The sequence below is a fragment of the Cnephaeus nilssonii genome (assembly GCF_951640355.1).
Source record: "Cnephaeus nilssonii genome assembly, chromosome: 13".
NCBI classification, from domain to species: domain Eukaryota; kingdom Metazoa; phylum Chordata; class Mammalia; order Chiroptera; family Vespertilionidae; genus Cnephaeus; species Cnephaeus nilssonii.
In genome coordinates this window covers 81,555,486-81,578,229 of record NC_137084.1, presented here as the reverse complement: position 1 = coordinate 81,578,229, position 22,744 = coordinate 81,555,486, and the positions used below count along the sequence as shown (strand labels likewise).

Below are 22,744 nucleotides of genomic sequence, written 5' to 3'. Positions count from 1 at the left end.
AGGCCATCCCACTCCGCAGCTGAGTGCTGGACCTCCTGTCCCTTCCGGCTGGGCCCTCGGAGGGGCCCACTCTCCCCCCGTTACAGATGGCACGTCGGGGCAGAGAAAACAGCCAGCCTGCTAGAGCATCGGCCTGCGGACTGAAGGGCCCTGGATTCGATTCCAGTCAGGGAACATGCCCAGGTTGCAGGCTTGATCCCCAGCAGGAGGGTGTGCAGGAGGCAGCCATCAATGATTCTCTCTCATCATTGATATTTCTATCTCTCCCTCTCCCTTTCTCTCTGAAATCAATAAAAATATATAAATAAATAATATATATAAATAAAAATAAAGAAATAAAACACATGATATTAAACACACACACACACACACACACACAAAAACACACAAACCTATAAACCAGGAAGTCATGGTTCAATTCCTGATCAGGGCACATGCCCAGGTTGCAGGCTTAATCCCCAGTAGGGGGCATGCAAGAGGTAGCCAGTCAATGATTCTTTCTCATCATCGATGTTTCTCTCTCCCTCTCCTTCTCCCTTCCCCTCTGAAATCAATTAAAAATATATTTAAAATAGATATAATACTTTTTTGGCTTTAGCCAAGATCAGATGAATATAAATATATAATGCACCCTTATTATAATTACACTAGAGGCCCGGTGCATGAATTCATGCATGGGTGGGGTCCCTCAGCCCGGCTGTCTCGGGCCTGTCTCGCCCAGTCCAGGGGGGAGGGACTGCAGGAGGTTGGCTGTGGGAGTGCACTGACCACCAGGGTGCAGCTCCTGTGTTGGGTGTCTGCCCCCTGGTGGTTAGTGTGCATCATAGCGACTGGGCGACCAGTCGTTGGGTCGACGGGTAGTAAAGGTCGCTTAGGCTTCTATATATAGAGATCCTTCTTCACCACCGACCATCTGGGACTGCTTTTGAATTTGCTGAGAGAGCAGGGATTGCTGAAGGAACCCCAGGGAAATGGAGTTTGTTCAAACCAAATTTGACCCAGAAGACTGCTTTTGGGGAGGGATGGCGGTGCAGGATAAGGAGGGAGGCTGGAGTGAAGGACAGGAGAGGCTGCCAAGGAGCTGGGGCGTGTGGGCGAGACTCTCTCCCTAGCACCTCACATTCACCCCATGAGGCTGGTACTGCTCTTCCCAGCGGCGCCCGAGCGAACTGAGGCTTTGGAGCCTGAACGGAGGCTTGTCCGTGACATGCTGGGAGGCAGCCGTTCTGTCTGCCCCACACCTGGGCTTTCAGGAAAGGAGGAGAGAGGAAGCCGAGGGAAAGAGGGAGGACTACAGTGAAGGAAGGAGGCCCAGGGGGAGGTGACCGCCTTGGAGGCTGGGCTGGGTACCTGTGAAAGCCCATCAGCCCACAGGCCGTCTGGGCCAGGGCTCCCGTGAAGCCGTCAAAGCAGGCAGAGACCCAGGTCCCCGTGGCTGGGTCCAGCAGCTGGAGGGTGGACCTGTCGCTGGAGAGGCGGGCTGCAGGGGGGAAGCTGGGTCAGCCGCGAGGGCCCACTGCCCGTTTCCCTCCGGAGACGTCGAGACTGGCCCCTTCCCTCCATCCCCCACCCCACCCTGCCCCGGAGCACACAGACCACCAGCCCTTCAGCCTCCTGTGTTGACTGTAGCTGGGGAGACCAGATGTCCTGGGCCCGTCTCCACTTTGCCTGCTGCCTGGCATTGTTATTAATAGCTCCTCCTCCCGCTCTCGAGGTACCAGCTTTGATGATGTATTGCATGGCCCTCCCCCGGCTCACACAGCCTGCACCGCCGGGGAACTCCTCAACGAGGGACCTCGAGGTCCGAGGGGAGCGTGAGCGAGGACTGAAGCAGTGGAGTGGCGGGTGCCCGTAGGCGTTTTACTTCTGATTTATAAAAACCCAAACACACAGGACGTCACTCAACCCGCTCCTCAAAAGCCCCATCACCACCCGCCAGCGGGGCTCAGGGGTTGAGAGTTGAGCTATGAACCAGGAGGTCACGGTTCAATTTCCGGTCGGGACACCCAGTTGGGGCACATGCCTGGGTTGTGAGCTCAAGCCCCAGCAGGGGGCGTGCAGGAAGCAGCCGGTCCATGATTCTTTCTCATCATTGATGTTTCTCTCTCTCTCGCCCTCTCCCTTCCTCTCTGAAATCAATAAAAACATTACAAAACAAAAAAGCCTCAGTCACCCATCTCCAGAGCCCAGTGTGAGAAAGAGCATGGGTTTCAGGTTCAAAGCGTCTCATAGCCCTCTGAAGGGCCTGGCTCTGTCTTATCACGCAGCACGCTGTGATAACACGTGTCTAGCGGACAGGAGGGTGAGTGGCCTCACAGCCGTTCTAGCCTCTGGAAGCAACAGAGGAGGGCACTCCCCCAGGTCACCTGACCCAGGCCCTTCCTCCGTGCCACGTGGCACAGCGGAAGTGGGCAGCTCGGGTACAGTTCTGGTCCTGCTGTCCAGACCCATAGGACAGGGATGCAAGCTGACAGGTGGCAGATGCTCCGACGCGGGCCAGTGGGGCCCGCACCGACGTCCGCTGAGCCCTGCCCTGGCCCTCAGCCCTGCCTCACCTGGCACGGGGGGCCCCTCGGGAAAGTTCTCCACGCAGAGCCGCTCGTCGTCCCCCGAGGCGCAGTCCTGCTGGCCGTCGCACACCTGCCGCCTGGGGATGAAGTGGAGGGGCCGCCCACAGAGGAAGTAGTACTTGTCCAGGACGACCTTGACTGGAAGGCGAGGGCAGGGGGGGCAGAGAGGGCTGAGCTTCCCTGGACACGCACTGGGCGTGGAGCCAGGCAGACCCGTCCCAGGCCCAGTGCTGCCACGAGCGGCTGGGGTACCTGGTCCTGAGCCTCAGCTTCTTCTCTGTAAAATGGATAGCCTGGGCCAGGCCTACAGATGGCTGAGGAGTTCAGCGAGATGCTGTGTGTGTGTGTGTGTGTGTGGGGGGGGGGGTTGTGGGGGGGGAGAAATGTAGACAGAGTCCCCTCGCCTCACACCCAAGGCCGGCACAGGCCTGTGAGAAAGGAGGAGACTCATGCCCTAGCTGGTGTGCCTCAGTGGATTGAGTGTCAGCCTGTGGACTGAAGGGACTCGGGTTCGATTCTGGTCAAGGGCACATGCCCTGGTTGGGACGTGTGCAGGAGGCAACCAATCGATGTGCTTCTCTCACATCACTATTTCTCTCTGTCTTTTCCTCTCTCTTCCACTCTCTCTAAAATCAATGGAAAATGTCCTCGGGTGAGAATTAAACAGAAAAAGGAGCCATGCTGGGGCTGGAGTCTGGAGGCCCGAGAGCTGGCTTGGCCCTGCTGTGCGACTCCAGCCGATCGCGTACGCTCTGGGGCTCAGTGTCCCCATCTGCACAGAGGGTGGTGCACCCTCCCGGGTCATGAGAACGTCTGGTGGCTGTGAGAGTGCGGCCACTGCGAGTGCGGCTCTAGCAGGAGGCGCTCTGATCTGGGAAGACCCAGGAGAGGTTGATGTGGTTGTTGTTTTTTTAATTTAATTTAATTTTATTGTCTAAGGTATTACAAATTAAAAAAGCAATCCCATTTACCATTGCAACAAAAAAAAAATTAAGAATAAACTTAACCAAGAGACAAAGGACCTGTACTCAGAACATTTTAGGACGCTAAAAAAAGAGATCGAGGAAGATATGAACAAATGGAAGAACATATCATGTTCATGGATTGATAGAATCAGAATCATTAAAATGTCCATACTACCCAAAGCAACCTATAAATTCAATGCACTCCTCATTAAAATACCAATGGCATACTTCAAAGACCTAGAACAACTTTTCCAAAAATTCATCTGGAATAAAAAAAGACCCCGAATAGCTGCAGCAATCTTGAGAAAGAAGAACAATGTTGGAGGGATCACAATACCAGATATCAAGCTATACTACAAAGCCGCTATTCTCAAAACTGCCTGGTACTGGCACAAGAACAGAACAGAGAACCCAGAAATCGACCCAAGCCATTATGCTCAATTAATATTTAACAAAGGAGGCAAGAGCATTCAATGGAGTCAAGACAGTCTCTTCAATAAATGGTGTTGGGAAAATTGGACAGGTACATGCAAAAGAATGAAACTAGACCACCAACTTACACCACACACAAAAATAAACTCAAAATGGACAAAGGACTTAAATGTAAGATGGGAAACCATAAAAATCTTAGAAGAAGCCATAGGCAACAAAATAGCAGACATTTGTTGTAGCAATATCTTTACAGACACATCTCCTAGGGCAATGGAGACCAAGGAGAAAATAAACAAATGGGACTACATCAAAATAAAAAGCTTCTGCACAGCAAAAGAAACCATCAACAAAACAACAAGAAAGCCCACTGCATGGGAGAACATATTTGCCAATGTTATCTCTGATAAGGGTTTAATCTCCAACATTTACAGGGAACTAATACAACTTAACAAAAGGAAGATAAACAATCAAATAAAAAAATGGGCAAAGGATCTAAATAGACCCTTTTTGAAAGAGGACATACAGGAGGCCAAGAGACATATGAAAACATGCTCAAAGTCACTAATCATCCGAGAGATGAAATCAAAATGACAATGCGGTACCATCTTACACTTGTCAGAATGGCTATCATCAACAAATCAACAAACGACAAGTGCTGGGAGGATGCGGAGAAAAAGGAACCCTTCTTCACTGCTGGTGGGAATGCAGACTGGTGCAGCCACTGTGGAGAACAGTATGGAGTTTCCTCAAAAAGTAAAATATGGAACTGCCATTGGACCCAGGGATCCCACTTCTAGGAATATATCCTGAGGTTGATGTTTTGCGTTGTTGCTTTTGCCTCCCGCCTGCTGCCTGGGTGACGGGATGAGCTGCCGCTTTACCTCCTCAGGGAACTCACCTCTCACCGCTTTTCTAACCTCCCTGCAGGCCGAGCGCCTCCTGGGCCGGGCGCTTTCTGTAGCCCAGTGAGAACCCCCTGGCCCTGAGCAGCGATGATAAGCCTGACGCACCCCCACTTCTCACTGCACAAGCTTCCTGGGGTCCTCCGCAGCCCTGGCCCCAACCTCAGGAGGCAGGTGCCATGATTAACCCGCAGGGAATCAGAGAATGAGGTTAGAGAGTGAGGGTTTATTTCCTGACGCCCCACAGCACTTGAGGGGTAGAGTCGGGATTTCAGGGAGGGTCTGTCCGGCACCCCAGCTCTTTGCTGCCCCTCCACGCCTCCCCGAGGGGCCGGGATGTTGCCCGCTGGCTCTGCTGCTCCTGCTCCGGGGGAAGTGAGGGAGAAGGTCCGATATGTCCTAGACATTCAGAGCTTGGTGTGTGGACACTCTAGCCTCCTGGGCCACGCCAGGACACTGTGTCCCCAGGTGAGACCCCAGAAGCCAAAAGACCAAGGGAGCCTGACCCAGGCTGGACGCTCAGGTCACCTGCTCTGGGCGCTGACCCAGGGCCCAGGGCCTGGAGCGCAGAGGGAGCGCCCAAGTCTCACTGTGCCCTGGGCCTGCCCGGACCGCCTGGGCTTAGGGGGGCCCGCCCGCGGCTCCTGAAACCACCACCTTTAGGGGGCGCACCGGCCGAGGTGAGGGCGGTCTGGGCCTGGGTCCTGGCTCAGCGTCCCCACGGCCGTGCCTCTGCCCGAGCCCCGGTGCTCACGACAGAATGAGGATCTGACAGACGCCCTCTGAGTGTCCTCCGTGAGGGGGGGCCCAGTGCCGGTCCCTGAGGCCCCTCCCGGCCAGCGCAGGTGTGTGACCTTGGGTGCTCCTCTGCGTGCTGCACTGGGCCCCCCGCGTGGGCACAGCCTGGTGTTTATCTGGGCACTTTACACGCTATCTCCTCAGCTCTCTGATGCCCCTCCGAGGAGGCGGGACATTCGAAGACGGGAAGACCAAGGCTAAGAGGCACTGGGGCCCTCACTCCAGGCCTCACAGGAGCCAGTGGCTGCAGGGCCCCGCCCAGGCCCCGGGCAGTGCTTTACTCCCGGGGCAGCTGGGCAGGGACCTGCTGTGGCTGTGGGAGAGGAAGGCGAGGACTTCACCCTGGAATATGGGGGTGGGAGGGGAGGGGCTGCGGAACCCCCGCTCATTCACGTTTCTCCTCGGGCTAGGGCGGCCTGCCTGCCGCCACACAGGTCTCAGGCACTGGCCACAAGAAGACGAGGAAGATGTGCTAAAGGCGGGAGGGTGCGCTCTGCCTCGGCCCCGACGCCGCCTCTCGCACCCGCCACGGGCAGATGCTCTGCTCTTCCAGCCAGCGGGCTGCTGGCCACTCAGCTCCGTCGGCAGATGTGGGCGGGCAGGCGGGCGGCCCGTGCAAATGGCCTGCCCGAGTGGGTGTGTAACGAGTGTGCGTGTGCCCTCCCTGCAGAGGAGATCATCGGTGGAGAAGCCCCCGGTACAGATGGGCTGAGTTCATAGCCTCCCTCTCTGTCTCTTCTTAAAAAAATATTCATTTCAGAGAGGCCGAGAGACAGAAACATCCATGATGAGAGAGAATCATCCATCGGCTGCCTCCTGCATGCCCCACACTGCGGATCAAGCCCACACATGGGCCTGTGCCCTGCGCAGGAATCGAACCGTGACCTCGTGGTTCATAGGTCGATGCTCAACCCCTGAGCCACGCGGGCCGGGCTGTCCTTCCTCTCTTACAGGAGCAGGGGCGGTGCCTGTGGCTACAACACAGTAGCAGGGCCCACCCTGACTCAGGTGGACAGGTGGAAGGCGAGGGTGTCACTCAGAGGTGGGGACAGGGGAGGGGTGAGAGGGGGCTGCCACTTACTGTGGGGGTGAAGGTGGGGGTGGGGCCATAATGAGGGGTGAAGGTGGGGGTGGGGGCTGTATGAGGAGTGAGGTGAAGGTGGGGCCATAATGAGGGGTGAAGGTGGGGGTGGGGGCTGTATGAGGAGTGAGGTGAAGGTGGGGCCCTAATGAGGGGTGAAGGTGGGGCTGTAATGAGGGGTGAGGGGTTCCACTTACTGAGCACAGCCAGGATGACAATGATCGCCAGGCTCAGCAGTGCTGCGAGGATGGGGATCCCCACTTTCTTGAAGGTCTCCAGGGGTGTGCGGGGTTTGCGCAGGCGGGTCCTGTCTGTGAAGCGGAGGGAAGGGCCTGCGTCAGCACTGGGAGGCCCCTCGTGCCGAGGCCCCCGTCTCCCTGCCCGGCTGCGGGGGGGGGGGGGGCTGTGGTTAGCATTGGGGGGCTACTCCCTCAGAATAGCTCAGCCTCCTCAGCACCAGCTCGTGCAGTGCCCAGGCTAATCCACTCGCAGGCCTCAGGGGAGCCCCAGCCCGTGGCGCTCCCCCCGCCTTACCCTTAGGGGGCGCTCTAGGGTGCTCCCCCTCCAGCCTGCCCTGCCTCTGCGCTGGGAGAGGCACGTCGTGCATCTTACTACCATTCATCCTCTCTCCTGGCTTGTCTCTTTGGTTAATCCTCACCAGAGGATGTTTCCCATTGATTTTAGAGAGAGTGGGAGGGAGAGGGAGAGACAGAAACATCGCTGTGAGGAAACACTGAGGCACCTGCCCTCGATCAGACTCTAACCCAGGACCCTTGGTTCCGCAGGGTGATGCTCTATCCACTGAGCCACACCAGGTAGGGCTCCTGACTTTTGATTTAACCAGAAGCACCAGGAGGGCTGGGCCTCTGTCAGTGGCTCAGGGGTTGAGCCTCGACCTATGAACCAGGAGGTCACGGTTCGATTCCAGTCAGGGCACATGCCTGGGTTGTGGACTGGATCTCCAATAGGGGGCATGCAGGAGGCAGCCGATCGATGCTTCTCTCTCATCATTGATGTTTCTATCTCTCTCCCTTTCCCTTCCTCTCTGAAATCAATAAAAATATTTTTTGAAAAAACAACAAAACAAAAATGCGCTCCAGCGAATGCCTTTGTCTCAGGAACGGCTTGTCTTTAAAGAGATGACAATTTTGGGGAGGGGCAGACAGCAGTACCACTGTCAGTCCCGCCCGGGGCACCGTCCACGCGCTTAAGTGGGCCTCTGTGGGCGGAGATCGGAGAGGCTCCCGCCATCGCAGCTGCACTCGCCAGCCGTGAGCCCAGCTTCTGGCTGAGCAGCGCCCCTCCTGCCGTGAGCGTCTGCCCCCTGGTGGTCAGTGCGCATCATAGTGACTGGTCGACTGGTTGTTCTGGTCATTCCGGTCGCTTAGGCTTTTATGTATATATAGATTGATTTCAGACGGGAATGAAACCTGGGACCCTTCAGGCCGACACTCTATCCCCTGAGCCAAACCAGCCGGGGCTCTTCCTTCTGTTTCCGACAGTTCATTCCTGTGGGGCTCCTGTCATAGTCTTCCTGCCCTGATGCCCGGGCACTGGCGCCCCCTCCCATGCCCCCTCCCCGAAAGCACTGGTGCAGACTGGGCTAGTTTGGTCGACGGTCTCAGGCTCACTGGGTGGGGAGCCCTTGGCCAGCCGAGGGGCTTGAGGGACACCGTGGCCTCTCCGTACATGGAATCCCAAGGCCTACAACCTGCGGAAGGCGACGTTCTTTGTGCCCACGATTAACTTGCAACCCAAAATAAAAATGCTGCTAGAGTGAGTGAGGTTGGTCATTTCCTTATTGGCCATGGAGTTGCTCTGCTCAATCGCTTTGCTGATCCAGTGGGCGATCGGGAGGGGTATTGGTGGTTTAAGAAAATGGAAGGGGAGCCCGGCCGGCGTGGCTCAGGGGTTGAGCATCGACCTATGAACCAGGAGGTCACAGTTCGATTCCCAGTCAGGGCACATGCCGGGGTTGTGGACTGGATCTCCAATAGGGGGCGTGCAGGAGGCAGCCCATCAGTGATTCTCTCTCATCATTGATGTTTCCACCTCTCCCTCTCCCTTCCTCTCTGAGATCATTAAACATATGTTAAGAAAAGGAAGAACGTGGACCGGGAGGAAAACGCCCCTTGCATTGGGGAACACTCTGTCTGTTACCCAGTTTTCTCCTGTGAGTCAGTAAACGGCCATTGGCTGTTCCCCTGTGGGAGCGCGTGCAGCCGGCGTGTCCCCTGGCAGAGGGTGGGCTCCCAGGACGGGGCCCCGGCTGCCCGGCTGCCGCTGTAGCCGGTCCCGCCCAGAGCCCGCACATGGCCGGCGCGGGCGTTTTGGAGGCGTGAGAGAACGAGCCACCGAAGGAAGGAGAGGAGGAAGCCTGCTCTCGGGGCTTCAGGTTTGCTGCTCCTTCCCCCGAGGCCAGGCCCTCCCCTTCTAGATGAGCCCTGGCTCCCCGTTGTTTTGCACGTGTTTGCTGCACGATGGATGGAGGGGTGGGGGGTTCTCCAGCATTTAGCCCTGGATGGAGGTCGAGAGGGCCACGCGAGAGAGGTTTCACACCTAGCCGGGACCGGATTGAAACTCAGACACCGAGGGAGACAAAGGAAAGCCAGACGCCAGCTTACCGAGGGGCGGGTCGCTGTTCGGGGGCCGGTCGCTGTTCGGGGGCCGATCGCGGTTCAGGGGCCGATCGCTGTCTGGGGGCCGGTCGCTGTTCGGGGGCCGATCGCGGTTCAGGGGCCGATCGCTGTCGGGGTCCTGCAATGGAAGGGAAACACGCAGTGAGCTGAGGGAGAAGCCGCTCATGGGGCTGACAGGCCCTTGGTTCTCGCCTGTGTTCGCGTCTCGGTGGAAGCGGAGCGGGAGGGTCTGTGACATCCAAGCACTTGGTTCAGAATGTGGAATGTAGTTTCATCCATGCGACCTGGTGCGGCCGTTTCCTCACCGGGTGGGCAGTGGCCAGTGGCCAGTGTAGGGAGGGTGGTTGCCGCCTGGTGTGTGCTGCTGAGTTTCTGGAGATGATTCTGCTCTTCTGTCCGCCGAGCCCGTCATCTGTCCGTTTTCATAGGTGTGATTCCGCAAACGCTTGAACAGTCCTCCACACAGGGGCACGCCCGTGGCCAGTACGGGCCCCAAGATACTCAATATGCAAATTCAAACCACAAGGAACTATCTCTATACCGACACTAGAATGGATAAAATTAAAAGGCCTGACAGCCCTGGCCGGTGTGGCTCAGTGGATAGAGCGTCGGCCTGTGGACCAAAGGGTCCCGGGATCGATTCTGGTCAAGGGCAGGTACCTTGGTTGCAGGTTCCTCTCTGGCCCGGGCCCTGGTCAGGGTTCGTGCAGGAGACAACCAATCAATGTGTCTCTCTCACATCGATGTTTCTGTCTGTCTTTCCCTCTCCCTTCTACTCTCCCTAAAAATCAATGGGAAAATATCCTCCAAAAAGCCTGACAATACCAAGTTGATGAGGATGTGGAGCAGCCGGAGTTCCCAGACGTTGTTGGTGGGAGTATGAATACTTTGGAGAATAGTTTGGCTGAACCTACCAAAGCTAAACCTATGACGGCTCTATGGTGCCGTGACCCCGCAACTAGAGGGAGAGAAGCATGTGCATGTTCTCAGCGAAAAGCCTGCACACGGTTGTGGTAGCTCCATTCACAATAGCTAACCCTGGGAAAAACCCACGCATCAATCCCTGGGGGAGGGGGCCAACAATTACGGTCTGTTCACCTAATGGGACAACGCCAAGTGGGCCAGCACTCCTGCTAAGTGCAATGACGCCGGCATGAATCTCAGACACAAGAAAGGAGAGACCCCGGGGAGCAGGAAGGGGACTGCAAGGAGCCTGAGGAGCCGGGTGTAATGTCTGAAAACTCCCAGGTCTTAACCGAAGTGCCGGCTGCCTGGGGAGGATATATGCAAACATTCATGGAGTGGTATAGGCCCGATTTGAATACTTTACTGCATGGATGTTACTCCCAATAAAACAAGCCGACAAACAAGAACACGGAACGCCCAGAGCACCTCAGGGTGCAGCCCTAGGTCCCCATCGACACACGTGCACAGATGCACGCAAGGCTCTGTGCTGCCCTCAGTCACATGCCTTCCTGTGTGGGCTCGGCACATAGGGCCACACGGCACACACGGAAGGAGCCACGCACATGCTACGCCTTCTGCCAGGCGAAGGGCGGGGAGAGGGCGCTGCCAGTGTGCAGGCTGCCTGAAACCTGCTCCTGCGCCTTCCAGAGCCTCCCTCGTCTCTGCCCCCTTTCCAGGTCGGGCCCAGGGCCGGGACCACACAGGCTGGGGACAGCGAGGCCTCCAGCCAGGGCCTGCCCGGTGCTGAGTTGAGGTCTGACTGCGCCAGTGGTGGGGGGAGAGACCGCGGACCCTAGACAATGCTGGCAGGGAATGTTCCCGTCCCATCTGTGTGTCTCCTCGCCCCTGGGTGAGTGCCCCCGATCAGAGGTGGGAGTCCCTGGGTGCTGCCTGCTCCCATGGCCGAACACGGCAGATAGTCATTGGGAGAAGGAGCTTTCTTTCTCTTTAAATATATTTTTACTGATTCAGAGAGGAAGCGAGAGGGAGAGAGACAGAAACATCCATGATGAGAGAGAATCATGGATCGGCTGCCTCCTGCACGCCCCCACTGGGGATCGAGTCCGCAACCCGGGCATGTGCCCTGACCAGGAATCAAACCCTGACCTCCTGGTTCATAGGTCAATGCTTAACCCCTGAGCCACGCTGGCCGGCGAAGGAGCTTCTTTAAACACTGTGGTCTGCTGGTGGGAAGGCCTGGCTCGCCCTCTGCTGACACCAGGCCCCGGGCGGCTGGGTCATAGCAGACAGCCAGGCCCCGAGTCTGCAGGTGCGTTGTCACTCGGGCGCTGCCTCCTTGGACTGTGAGCCTTCGGGAAGGCGCTTCACCGCCCTGAGTGTCCGCATTGCCCTCTGTAACGCGGGGAAAACCCCGACTTCCGAGCGCCGCAGCGAGGATGAGCTGAGACGCCTGGTGGGCAGTGCTGGCTGGACACGGAGGCCCCGCCCTGTGCCCTGCCACCCTGTGCCCTGCCACCCTGTGCCCCATTAGTGCAGGACTTTATCACTCACCCTCCACTGGCGCCTGCTTCTCTCTCTCTCTCTTTTGTTAATCCTCACCCGAGGATATTTTCCCATTGATTTTTAGAGAGAGGGGAAGAGAGAGGGAGAGACAGAGAAACATTGATGTGAGAGACACGTCGATTGGTTGCCTCCTGCACGCACCCTGACCAGGGCCCGGGAACCTGCAACCGAGGTGCGTGTCCTTGACCAGAATCGAACCCGGGACCCCTCAGTCCGAGTGTGATGCTCTATCCACTGAGCCACACCAGCCAGGGCTGGGGTTCCTGTTTCTTACTGCCTTTGTGCCCTCAGGGTTTTGCATTGGGCTTGTTCTTAGCAAAGACCCAAGAAGTGCCTGCTGGATGGAGCTGAACTCAGGCCTCTGCACTGTAGTTCATTTCCTGACACCTTCCTCCACCATCACCAGGGCCTGGACGGGGTCAATTTCCCCAATAAAGATGTGAGTGAACCGGGCCACTCTGCCTTGCTGTGGCTACAGAGCCAGGTGACAATGATGATGACGGTGATCGACACACAAATGGCACAGTCCAAAGTCCTTTGTCTGAGTCAAATTTAAGGGTGAATAGGATTGATCCTAACTGTCTGATAACCAGTATGTAGCACTAAATAATTATTAAACCAAACCAACACTTACTGAGCGTCTCTGTTATATCAGGAACTGGTCTAGGAGCTATGGGTCAAAGACAAATGAGAAGTAACTGCAGCGGGATGGGAGAAGGGCCCAGACAAGACAGGTGGGTCCTGCCCTCCGCTCAGGCGAGGCAGGGGCGGGGTGGAGGGGAGAATCAGGGAGGAGGACCACAGAGACAGCAGAAAAGGCCAGAGAGTGACAGGCACTGTGCTGAGAGTAAAGCCGGCAAGGAGACAGTGGCTGGATGGGTAGTTAGAGTGGGAGGCCGAGGGGAGGGGCCCGGGGGTTAGGGCGGGCCTCTGGCTGAGGCTTGAATGCCATGAAGCAGCCAGGCAGGCAGGTAGGCAGCAGGCCACACAGATACAGCAGGAAAGCTAAAGAGGCCCCCATGGCTGGGGGCAGAGGAGGGAGGCGGAGGCGGGGTGGGAAGATTCAGCGAGGGTAGATGAAGGCAATAGGCCTCGCGTGTGGATTGGAGGCTCTTGGGGTTCAGTGAGCAGGTGAGAGGGTACTGGCTGAGAGGTGAGAGGCAGGACAGGAGGGGAGGGCAGGGGGTGTCATGGACACCCGTTTAGTAGCCCTTTCCCAGGCAATGCATTCCTCTCCGCTGAGTCTGCACCCGCCAGCCGCCTTATGGAAGTGGGTGGGGCAAGTCCCTTTTGTTTATGGTTAGTTTAACAAATATTGACCAAGTGGCTTTGATGGGCCTGGAATGTGCTGGAAGCTGAGACACAGGGAACAGAGACGCCCACATTCCACATTTCTGGACCTTGGGCCGGAGGGGCCTCAGCTCGTGACTCAGGGTTCAGGTGCTCCGCATGAACAGAGACCGTGCGGACAAGGGTCTCACCCTTTTGAAAGCAAGACAGAAAGAGGAACTAATCCTATCGAATAAAGAGGGAATATGCAAATTGACCGTTACACCATCACAAAGATGGCGGCGCCCAGTCCCCTCAGCCCTGCTGGAGTCCCCCAGTCCTTTCAGCCCAGCTGGGGTGGGGCAGCAGGCGCACGGTGTGGCCGGACCTGCCCTCAGCCCCCCAGCTGCCCAGGGCTGGCCCGAGGCACAGGCAACCAGGGCCAGCCGAGGCTTGCACTGCCAGCAGTGGCAGCAGCAGAGGTGTGATGGGGACGTCACCTTCCTCTGATCACCGGGTCGCCTCCCGCCCCTGAGGGCTCCCGGACTGTGAGAGGGGCAGGCTGGGCTGAGGGACCCCCCTTCAGTGCATGAATTTTCATGAACCGGGCCTCTAGTAAACTAAATAAAAACCATAGGTGAGAAAGAGAGGGACCATGTTCTCAGGGTAATGACTGCGTCCCGGCGCCCCCCCACAGCCCCAGCACATAGCTGGCATTTAATAAATATGTATGGAATGACAGGATAAGGAGAACATCTCAGTTTTAGGACTCAGTCCCGGGCCAGCCTTGAGAACACTGACTGCGTCATATTCAACCAAAGGAATACTAAGCGGCAGTCAAAACAGATCGAGCCTGGTGCCACCAAATAACAGAGATGGTGTTGGCAGAGCAGTGTCAGAGGAGAGAGTAAGTCCCCAAATATCACACAGGACAAGGCCCTTTTCCATTAAGAAGCAAGGAGACAGGGACCAAGGGTTGGGGATGCTGCTGACTTCGGCAAGGTCCCGGCCTGTCAAAGATGTGCAATTAAGACCTGCCGAGTTGCCCAGCCGGCATGGCTCAGTGGTTGAGTGTCGACCTATGAACCAGGAGGTCATGGTTCCACTCCGGTGGGGGCACATGCCCGGGTGGCGAGCTCGATCCCCAGTGGGGGGTGTGCAACAGGCAGCCGATCAATGTTCTCTCTCAGCAGTGATGTTTCTATATCTCTCTCCCTTCCTCTCTAAAATCAGTGAAAACATGTATTTTTTAAAAAGACCTTCGGATCATTAAACCAAAGAGCCCGGCCCACCTGCCTCAGCAGGAGGAGCTCACGATCAGCTGTGGGTATTGCTAAGTCCTCGCTTTTGCCTTGGGTGGCGGGTTGTGGAGGCTCGTTACCTTCTTAAACACCAGCTGGTGAGTGACACGAGGCCCTGCACCGACCAGCAGCGAAGAGCGAGGATTCTGAGCCCCTCGGCGCCGTGCGTCTGAGGGTCAGCGACAACGCAAAGCACCTGCCTGGCCTCGCGGAGGGGCCCGAGGAGCCACCTCCGGCTTGGCCTCCGCTTCGCCTCGGCAGCTGCTGCTGGCCTCTCTGGCAAACATCTCGGGCACAGAGGTCAGAGGTGAGGGGCTGCTACATTTCCGGGAAGAGGGGTTGCTGAAGGTCATGGGTGTTGGGGATGATGGGCAGGGAAAGGTGGGTGCTCGTTAGGCCTCTGCATGCAGTTGGGGGTCCACAGTGTCCGTGGCTTTCCTGAGCAGGACGGAGATGGGGACCTCGGCCCAGAGTCCGTCCTGAGCTGGGGCAGGAGAGGACGGGCTGAGCGATGTGGGCGCAGGGACCTGGCCGGCGGCTGCACTGCGGTGAGGCCCTGCCCTCATCACAGGATGCAGAGCCGAGAGGGCCCCTGGGGACCCTCCGCAGAGGAGACAGGCGGACGGGACGTGTCTGGCCCTGGAGTTGATGGACTGAGAGCCCGCCAGAGGCCAACGGCGTCACCTGCTCTGCTGGGGGCATCTCTGTTTATCCCCAGCTTGGCCCAGCCCCTGGCCACACTTATGGCCTCGCCCAGCCCGGCCCATGGGCACCTGGCCTTTTGCTCTGTGCTGGGCTGCCGGCCGGGCAGGCCTGTGCCCTGCTGACTCAGTGCCGCAGGGCCTGACGCACAGATCCCGCCCAACCTAGGGCTCCACGAGGGCTTGTCTGGGAAGAAAGCTCAGATCCCAGAGCCCAGGAGGGCCGGGCGGGAGGAGCTGGGGGGGCGGGGGAGGCTGGGAGGGGACCTGGGCAGGGGTCAGGGTGCCTGGAAACACCTGCCGCTGCCGGTTAGTCAGAGGGTCACCTTGCCTGCTCCTCGGTTGGTTGTGGTGGCGGCAGGAGATTCATCCAGACCCAGATGCGGGACAGAACACGCACTGCAGCTGGGGCGTTCCATGGTGTGCAGTGTCTTCCGTCCACGCCAGCGCAGTCCGTCCTCAGAACAGCCCTGCGGGACGAGCTCCGACTCACGGAGAGGGAACCACGGCTCCCGTGGCCTCAGCGCCAGGAGTGACGGCTCCAGCTCCTGGGCCAGGCTCTTGGACCCGGTGGGCTGCTGTTGGCATCTCCCACCCTTTCAGGACCCACGTGGGTGTCACTGGCTGGTGCTGGCCTTTAGCTTCTTTACTGCCCTGCAATGCAGTCTGGTTGCACGCAGTTAGCGTGCCACCGACAAGCGGAGATTCCACCGGCGTCTCCAGCCCTTCCTCAGCTGAGGGCACCCCCACCTTTGCCTGGGTTCTGGCTCTGGGGCATCATCCTTGAACAGGGCGAGAGGCCTGCCCTCCCGTGGCGCCTGGGGAAGTGAGTGCGTGGCACGAAGCAGGGTCTTTATTGAGACCGGCCTTCTCTCCTCTCTTCTGTTGGATGTGCACCTTGCTCACCCGCTTCTCCTTCCTTTTGTTACCAGTTACCCTCCGCCTCCGGGGTTTCAGATCCCAGAGAAACTCCGGTGGGCTTTGCTGTCCCAACCTTCCAGCTCAGAGAGGCTGGATCCAGACACCCGGGCTGGGGGTGGGCTGGGGGTGGGCTGGGGGTGGGCTGGGGGTGGGGGGGGTTACTTTAAAAGGGGGGTGAGGATTACGTGTGCTGCAGAGAAGCCACAAAGACCCAGCCTAGGGAGTGTGCTTTTTTTTTTTTTATCTTGCCTTGTCTTCTACTTGCTGTGTGGCCTTGGGCACAGCCCTCAACCTCTCTGAACCTCAAGATCCCGTAGGGTCAGGGTCGTTGGGAACTCTCTCTCGGAGTTGGTGAAGCAGATAAAGGGTTCGGAACCACACAGTGGAGGGGTGTCCTCCACGAGGGGGACGATGGGCCCATGAGGCATGGGGAGAGGAAGAAGAGGCTCACAGAGGCCACAGGAGCCGAGGGCCAGGCCAGCTCCTCTGCCTGCTGTGCTGGCCCAGCGGCCTGCCGGGCCGTGCTTCTCACCCCCCCCGCTGTAACGCCAGCTCTGCATCCTTGCTCTGGAATGCAGTTGGCAGCGGGGAGCTGGGATGATCGGGGTGTAGGAGAAGGCAGAACGCAGGACACCTAGAAGGGGCTGCCTGGCCCTGGTTCTGAGGTAGATTCAGGCTCCCATGGGGCTAATGCCTTGGCTTCCCACGGTCTCCCAGGGAGACCCCAGAGCCAGGGATGCTGCCGTTGCTAGGTGATGGAATAAACAGGTCCTCTGGGCCCTGGCAGGTGGCATTGAGGTTGCTGAGGCGGGGACACAGCAGGGGGTCCCAGGGGACGGGGAGGGAGGGAGTGGGGGGGGGATAGGGGAAGTTCTGGGCCAGCAGAGGCTGCTCACAGGCAGCTCAGAGCAGAGCTTGGCCCCTGGCCGCCTCGGGCTCAGGTGTTCGGGGGGCTGTCCTGAGGGGCCTCACACTGCACTCTGACCCTGACCCTGCATCCTACCCTAGCCCCACGGCTAGAGGCCCTGTCCTCGGCCCCTGCCTCTTGGGTAAAGCAATTGGATCCCTTTGCCAGGCGGTAGCAAGACCCTCTCTCCTGGGCGCCTCAGCCATGACAGGTAAGGCGAGGGGCACAGGCGGGCGGGCAGGGCTTCCGGAGGTGAGCCAGGCTGGGATGCCCAGCAGCGTCCGATCGCCCGCGTCCCGTCTCAGACAGACCCGCCCTCCGCCTTGCCCCGCACAGGTGGGCACCGAGCCCTCGCTCGCGGGACTCAGGACCGTCTTGCTCGCTCTGCCTGGTGCTCGGGCGCCGACAGCGGCTCCTTGTCCTGAAGGCCTAACCTCGGTCTTGGCCGCTGTGTTAGACACCGTTTGCCTTGTTCTGAACACAGCGGCGCCGACCTGTTGGCAATCTGGGCCGAGTCCCTTGGCCCCCATCCCAGCACATCATGGCTCCGGGGCAGGCCCGGGGCAGACGGGGGTCAGGTACCCGCTATTACCCCACTGCCAGCTGCTGCCCAGCTGCCCTCGTCTCAGACTCGGCCTCTGTGTGCCAGCCTTGCTCTTACCTCCAGGAAAGGCCAGGGGAGAGGCGGAAGGTGTAGCCACCCCTCCTTCACAAAGGAGAAACTGAGGCACGCAGCCATTGTGCACTCTGCCACTAAGTCTCATGTCCAGACAGCGCAGGGGCGGCGTGAGGGGGTCGCCGAGGGGGCCGGAGGAGGGCCCTGGGCTCCGGTGACACTGCCGTCACTCCGGCTCCCGGCCCTCCCAGGTCCTGCCCTCCGGCCGGAGGCAGCCTCCTGTTCTCTCTGAGCTCCCAACAATTCTGCTCCACGCGGTGGTCTTTCCTTCCGTCCCCAGGTGGCAGGTCAGGGGGCCCGAGGGGAAGGAGGGCGCCCCACTTTTGCGCAGCCAAGGACAACCCCTGGGCATGGCTGAGGGGGCTCAGAGAGGCGCCCGGAGCCAGGCCCGAGACGCGGGGATGCAGCCTGGGGGAAGGGAGGGCTGAGGAAGGGCGAGGGCCCGAAAGTTCGCGGCTCTCGTGTGGCCGTTGACCTGAGCTGCTGTCCACGAGGTGGAGGTGTCGATGTTCACGAAGGAATCCCACACGTGGGGACCACCTCTGAGAGCCCCCTCCCTCTCCTGGTCCTGACTGTCCTCTGGTCTGAGCTAAGGAGGCGGAGAGCGGTGGGAGGAAGAGGGACTTGGGTGCTATAAAGACCGACTCCATGTACCTGCAGAGCCACCTCGGGCGAATCCGTACCCCTCCTGGCCCGCGCCTGCCTCTGGGAGTGGGGGTGACCGCGCCAGGGAGCAGAGCCCACAGCGTCGGGGCCGCGGGGTGACTGTGCAGGGCACGGGGTGACTGTGCAGGGCGCGGGGTGACTGTGCAGGGCCGCTGTGCGTTCTTCTTGTTCTGGCTGCTCCCGGGGCACCCACGGGGGAGGGGGAGCTTGGCGGCTGTATCTTGGGTGAAGGTCTGTGTAGAGCACGGAGCGAGCGCTGGTGTTCCGAGCGGCTCTGTCTTGTTCTGAGTCCGTGTTTTCTTCCAAATTCTCCCATTGACCACGTCAGGGCTGGTCCTTCTCGAACGCTGCCCACTGTACTGACGGTTGGGAACTCGGTCCAAGTTCCTCCTTATCCTCTGCTCACTGGACAGCAGGTGTCGGGTCCGAGCCCCTCTGCCTGGGGCTGGATCTCCTAGGATGCCGGGTCTCAGATGGAGAAGCCATGAGGCTGTGGGTGTGTAAGGATGAGTCCTTATTGCTGAAGCCAGTGGCCACATAGCCATCAGACAGAACAGTCCCACAGCCCAGTCCATGCGGGCAGGCAGCGGACACCGGCTGGTGTGCATACCTCTTCCCCATAAAGCAGCATCTGTCCCGGTACCCACAGCTTCAGCTGAGCAGCCGCACGCTGCCTCCTAGACTCACCACCTCACGTCGTAGCGGCACCTGAGCTCCAGCTCAGCAGTTTCTCCCATCTCTCCTGCCCAGCTGCTCACACTCCCTCCCAGCTGCTCTCTCCAGCAGGCTTCTCCTCACTCCCTCCCAGCTGCTCTCTCCAGCAGGCTTCTTCTCACTCCTCCCAGCTGCTCTCTCCAGCAGGCTTCTTCTCACTCCTCCCAGCTGCTCTCTCCAGCAGACTTCTCCTCACTCCCTCCTAGCTGCTCTCTCCAGCAGACTTCTGCTCACTCCTCCCAGCTGCTCTCTCCAGCAGGCTTCTCCTCACTCCTCCCAGCTGCTCTCTCCAGCAGGCTTCTCCTCACTCCTCCCAGCTGCTCTCTCCAGCAGGCTTCTCCTCACTCCTCCCAGCTGCTCTCTCCAGCAGGCTTCTCCTCACTCCTCCCAGCTGCTCTCTCCAGCAGGCTTCTTCTCACTCCCTCCCAGCTGCTCTCTCCAGCAGGCTTCTCCTCACTCCCTCCCAGCTGCTCTCTCCAGCAGGCTTCTTCTCACTCCTCCCAGCTGCTCTCTCCAGCAGGCTTCTTCTCACTCCTCCCAGCTGCTCTCTCCAGCAGGCTTCTCCTCACTCCTCCCAGCTGCTCTCTCCAGCAGGCTTCTCACTCCAGCCGACTCCAGCCGACTAGTGGTCAGTAACTACTTTTACACCATTTAGACAAAGAAGGCTTCGTGCCCACAGTGACATCGATCATTTGGGTTACTGAAGGGCACAGTGTGCCGTGTGTCCTTGCACCCGCTCATGGTATCTTGGCCTGGTTAGGATTCCCAGGCTCAGAGTCATGGACATCTGTTTAGGCACATGCCCAGCGCGGCCTTTGGCCATTCTGGTGTATTGACAACAAGGCCTCTGTGCTCCACCGGCCTTGGCTGTCGGGGACCTGGTGTGGTTCCGCAGTCTGCATGGCCCGTCTCCCCTTGGAGCCCAGCGTGGACCCCGCAGCAGCATTTCGGGCAGGTGGGCCTGGGGCCTCCCTGCTCTCCCACTGGGCAGTCGCATGGCCTGCCTGCAGCTCGGAACCACTTTCCTGGCTCCTGCGGGGCTGTCCTTCGCCGGGGAGGCGGGGTTTTACTGAAAGTGGGTGGAGCCCAGGCCACACCAGTGCGCTCACAGACAGCCCAGCACACTGCCGGGCGGGCGCGCAGTCAGAACACAAGACACGCTGGTGACCACAACAAAGATAAACAATGGTGGTGCGAGTCCTGGCCCGGTGGCTCAGTGGTTGGCACGTCGTCCCATATACCAAAAGGTTGCAGTTTGATTCCCCGTCAGGATACATACCCTGGTTGGGTGCATACAGGAGGCAACCGATGGATGTTTCTCTCTCTGTCTCTCCCTCTCTCTCTAAAAAAATCAATTAAAAAAAACCCTCGGGTGAGGATTAAAATAATAATAATAATAATAATAATAATAATAAAATACTTTGTTCTTTCAGCCAGGCACTGTTCTGGGGGCTGAATATACAGCAGTGAACAAAAGTGGCAAAGTCTATTATTCTATTAATAATTAATGACACTATTAATACAGAGCCTAGCAAGTGCTTGACATGGTAGGTACTAAAACTCATTGAGTGCGGATGGGAGGAGCCTGGGCCTCGCCTGGGTGTGATGGAGCTGAGTGGGTGGAGGCTGTGGTTATGGTCCACGGGCCAAAGGCCTGACCTCCGGAGGGAAGCCATGGACCGGAGGTCCTGGGAGAGTGACCCCGGTGGCCAGGGCACCTGAAGTGATGTCATGTGACCTCTTCGTGAACAAAGGGCGGAGGATGCAGTCCAGAGAGCGAAGACCTGCGTTCGCTCAGGTGTGGCCCTTTACAATGGGGAGGGCCGGCTCCAGGAGGAGGCCCTGAGGATGCTGGGAGCAGTGAGGGAGGGACAGAGGTCTGCTCCCCCTTGGCACAGGGAGGATTATTATTATTACTTTAAAAATATTTTTATTGATTTCAGAGAGGAAGGGAGAGGGAGAGCAACATCAATGATGAGAGAGAATCACTGATTGGCTGCCACCTGCACTCCCCCTACAACCTGCAACCCGGGCCTGTGCCCCGACCAGCAATCGAACTGTGACCTCCTGGTTCATAGGTCAACACTCATCCAACCACTGAGCCATGCTGGCCGGATGGGAAGATTATTTTAAGCAACAGGAGGTGTGTGGGTAGAAGCTGGATGGCGAAGGAGAGTTCCAGACAAAGGCAAGGCCAGATAAGGGCTCCATGCGCCGGGGGCGGGATGGGGTGGGGTGGGTCCCCCAGAGGCTGCTGCAGAGGGAGAGAGCGGTGGGATGGAGGGATCTAGGTGCTTGTGAACACTGCAGCTCTGGTGTTTTCTCTGTTCTCCACATGTTGGTTCTACTTAAACGTCTGTGGGCAAAGGGGTCTGAGGCAGAAGTAGATTTGGCCTCCCGGGCCTTTCCGTGGGGCCTGCGACTTGGAGGCCCTGCTGGCAGCCCGAGCTGAGGCGCAGCCTCCCACAGGGGACTGGCCTCAGGCCTGATTTACTTACAATTTCCCTCTTCAAACCCCTGCTTTACCTGAAGGAGCTGGTGGTGTTCTGTTCCCTAGCATCCTGGATGGGAGACTTCACCTGTCTTCTCGATGGTCCAGGTAATCGTGGCTCTTTGTCCGTGAGTGTCTCCCCGTTGGTGACCTTTGCAGATGAGCGAGGGGTGCCATCTCTTGGCGGCCAGGGCACTGCCTTCCCTCCGCTAGGCTGTGCCACCGGCGCAGGCTCCGCCCCGTGCCCACTTCATCATAAACCCGTCAGCTTCCAGGTGGGGGAGTGCGGCCCCTGGTTTTTAGTGTCTCTTTCAAGTTCTAGTTCAAGTTCAGGACTCATCGTGACACATCTTGGAAGAGGAGGGCGAATGGAAGGCAGGGCCCGTGGTGTTGGGGTCCCAGAGCTCGGAGTCCCGGCCCCGCCTCCTTTGCCGAGTGGCCTTCACCTGTGCACCGAGGACCCCGAGGTCTGAGTCGTGCGTGTCTCTGGATGATTCTGGTTGTGAATGTCCTTCCCAAGCCCTGGGCCTGTAGCAGCTGGCAAGGCAGGGACGGAGGGCCTGCTCCCTGCAGCGCAGCCAGAGGGTGGGAGTGGCCGCGGCACGCAGCACTCTGCTCTGGGGGCTCACGGGTGCGCCCCTGGGAGCTGCCGAGTCCCTGCAGGGCTCAGCTGCAGCGGGGGTATCGAGGGACATGATTCCCTTCGGGGACCGGGACTGTGCTCCGCCCGCTGCCAGCCTCCCCCACCCCGGTTCCCGCTGGGCACACCCAGGTGAGAGGCTCAAGGGAGAACACTGTTAGGCAACAGCAGCCACACAGGACTCTCGGGACCCACTCAGTCCTGGGCGGGGCTGTGGGTGTGGGAGGGCGTCGGGGAGGGAGGGCTGGGCCTGGGCATGAGCTGTCCCGCCTTTCCCGGCGCTGGGAGCTACGCGGGCCTGGCCTCATTAGAGGAGAACGACAGGTACTTAGGCGCAGGTGGTTTTATGCTTGCTCGGGGCCAGAGGCTCCTGCCTCAGTCCGATCCTGGCCACGCTGCTGCCTGGCCTTCGGGGCCCAGGCCTCCACCATAGCGAGCCTGCCCGCCCTCCCGCCCTTGTCTGGCAAAGCCCAGCCCCTTCCCTGAATGGCGGTCAGGCTGGCCAGGCCACGGACCTGCCATTCACTTCCTGGAGCGAACCCCTCATTTGCACAGGCCTCAGGGTTTACAGAGCTGCTCAC

General features: G+C 58.8%; 1 protein-coding gene across 1 annotated transcript in view; it reads right to left on the bottom strand.

Moving 5' to 3' along the window:
* Window positions 1-22,744, bottom strand: part of TMPRSS4 (transmembrane serine protease 4) — a 36,386-nt gene that overhangs the window by 11,904 nt on the left and 1,738 nt on the right. The window contains exons 2-5 of the mRNA XM_079787768.1: window positions 9,373-9,505; window positions 6,946-7,059; window positions 2,556-2,708; window positions 1,351-1,480 (exon numbers count right to left, since the gene is read on the bottom strand). Coding sequence (XP_079643894.1) covers window positions 1,351-1,480; window positions 2,556-2,708; window positions 6,946-7,059; window positions 9,373-9,505 — 530 coding nt within the window. The remainder of the gene's footprint in view (window positions 1-1,350; window positions 1,481-2,555; window positions 2,709-6,945; window positions 7,060-9,372; window positions 9,506-22,744) is intronic.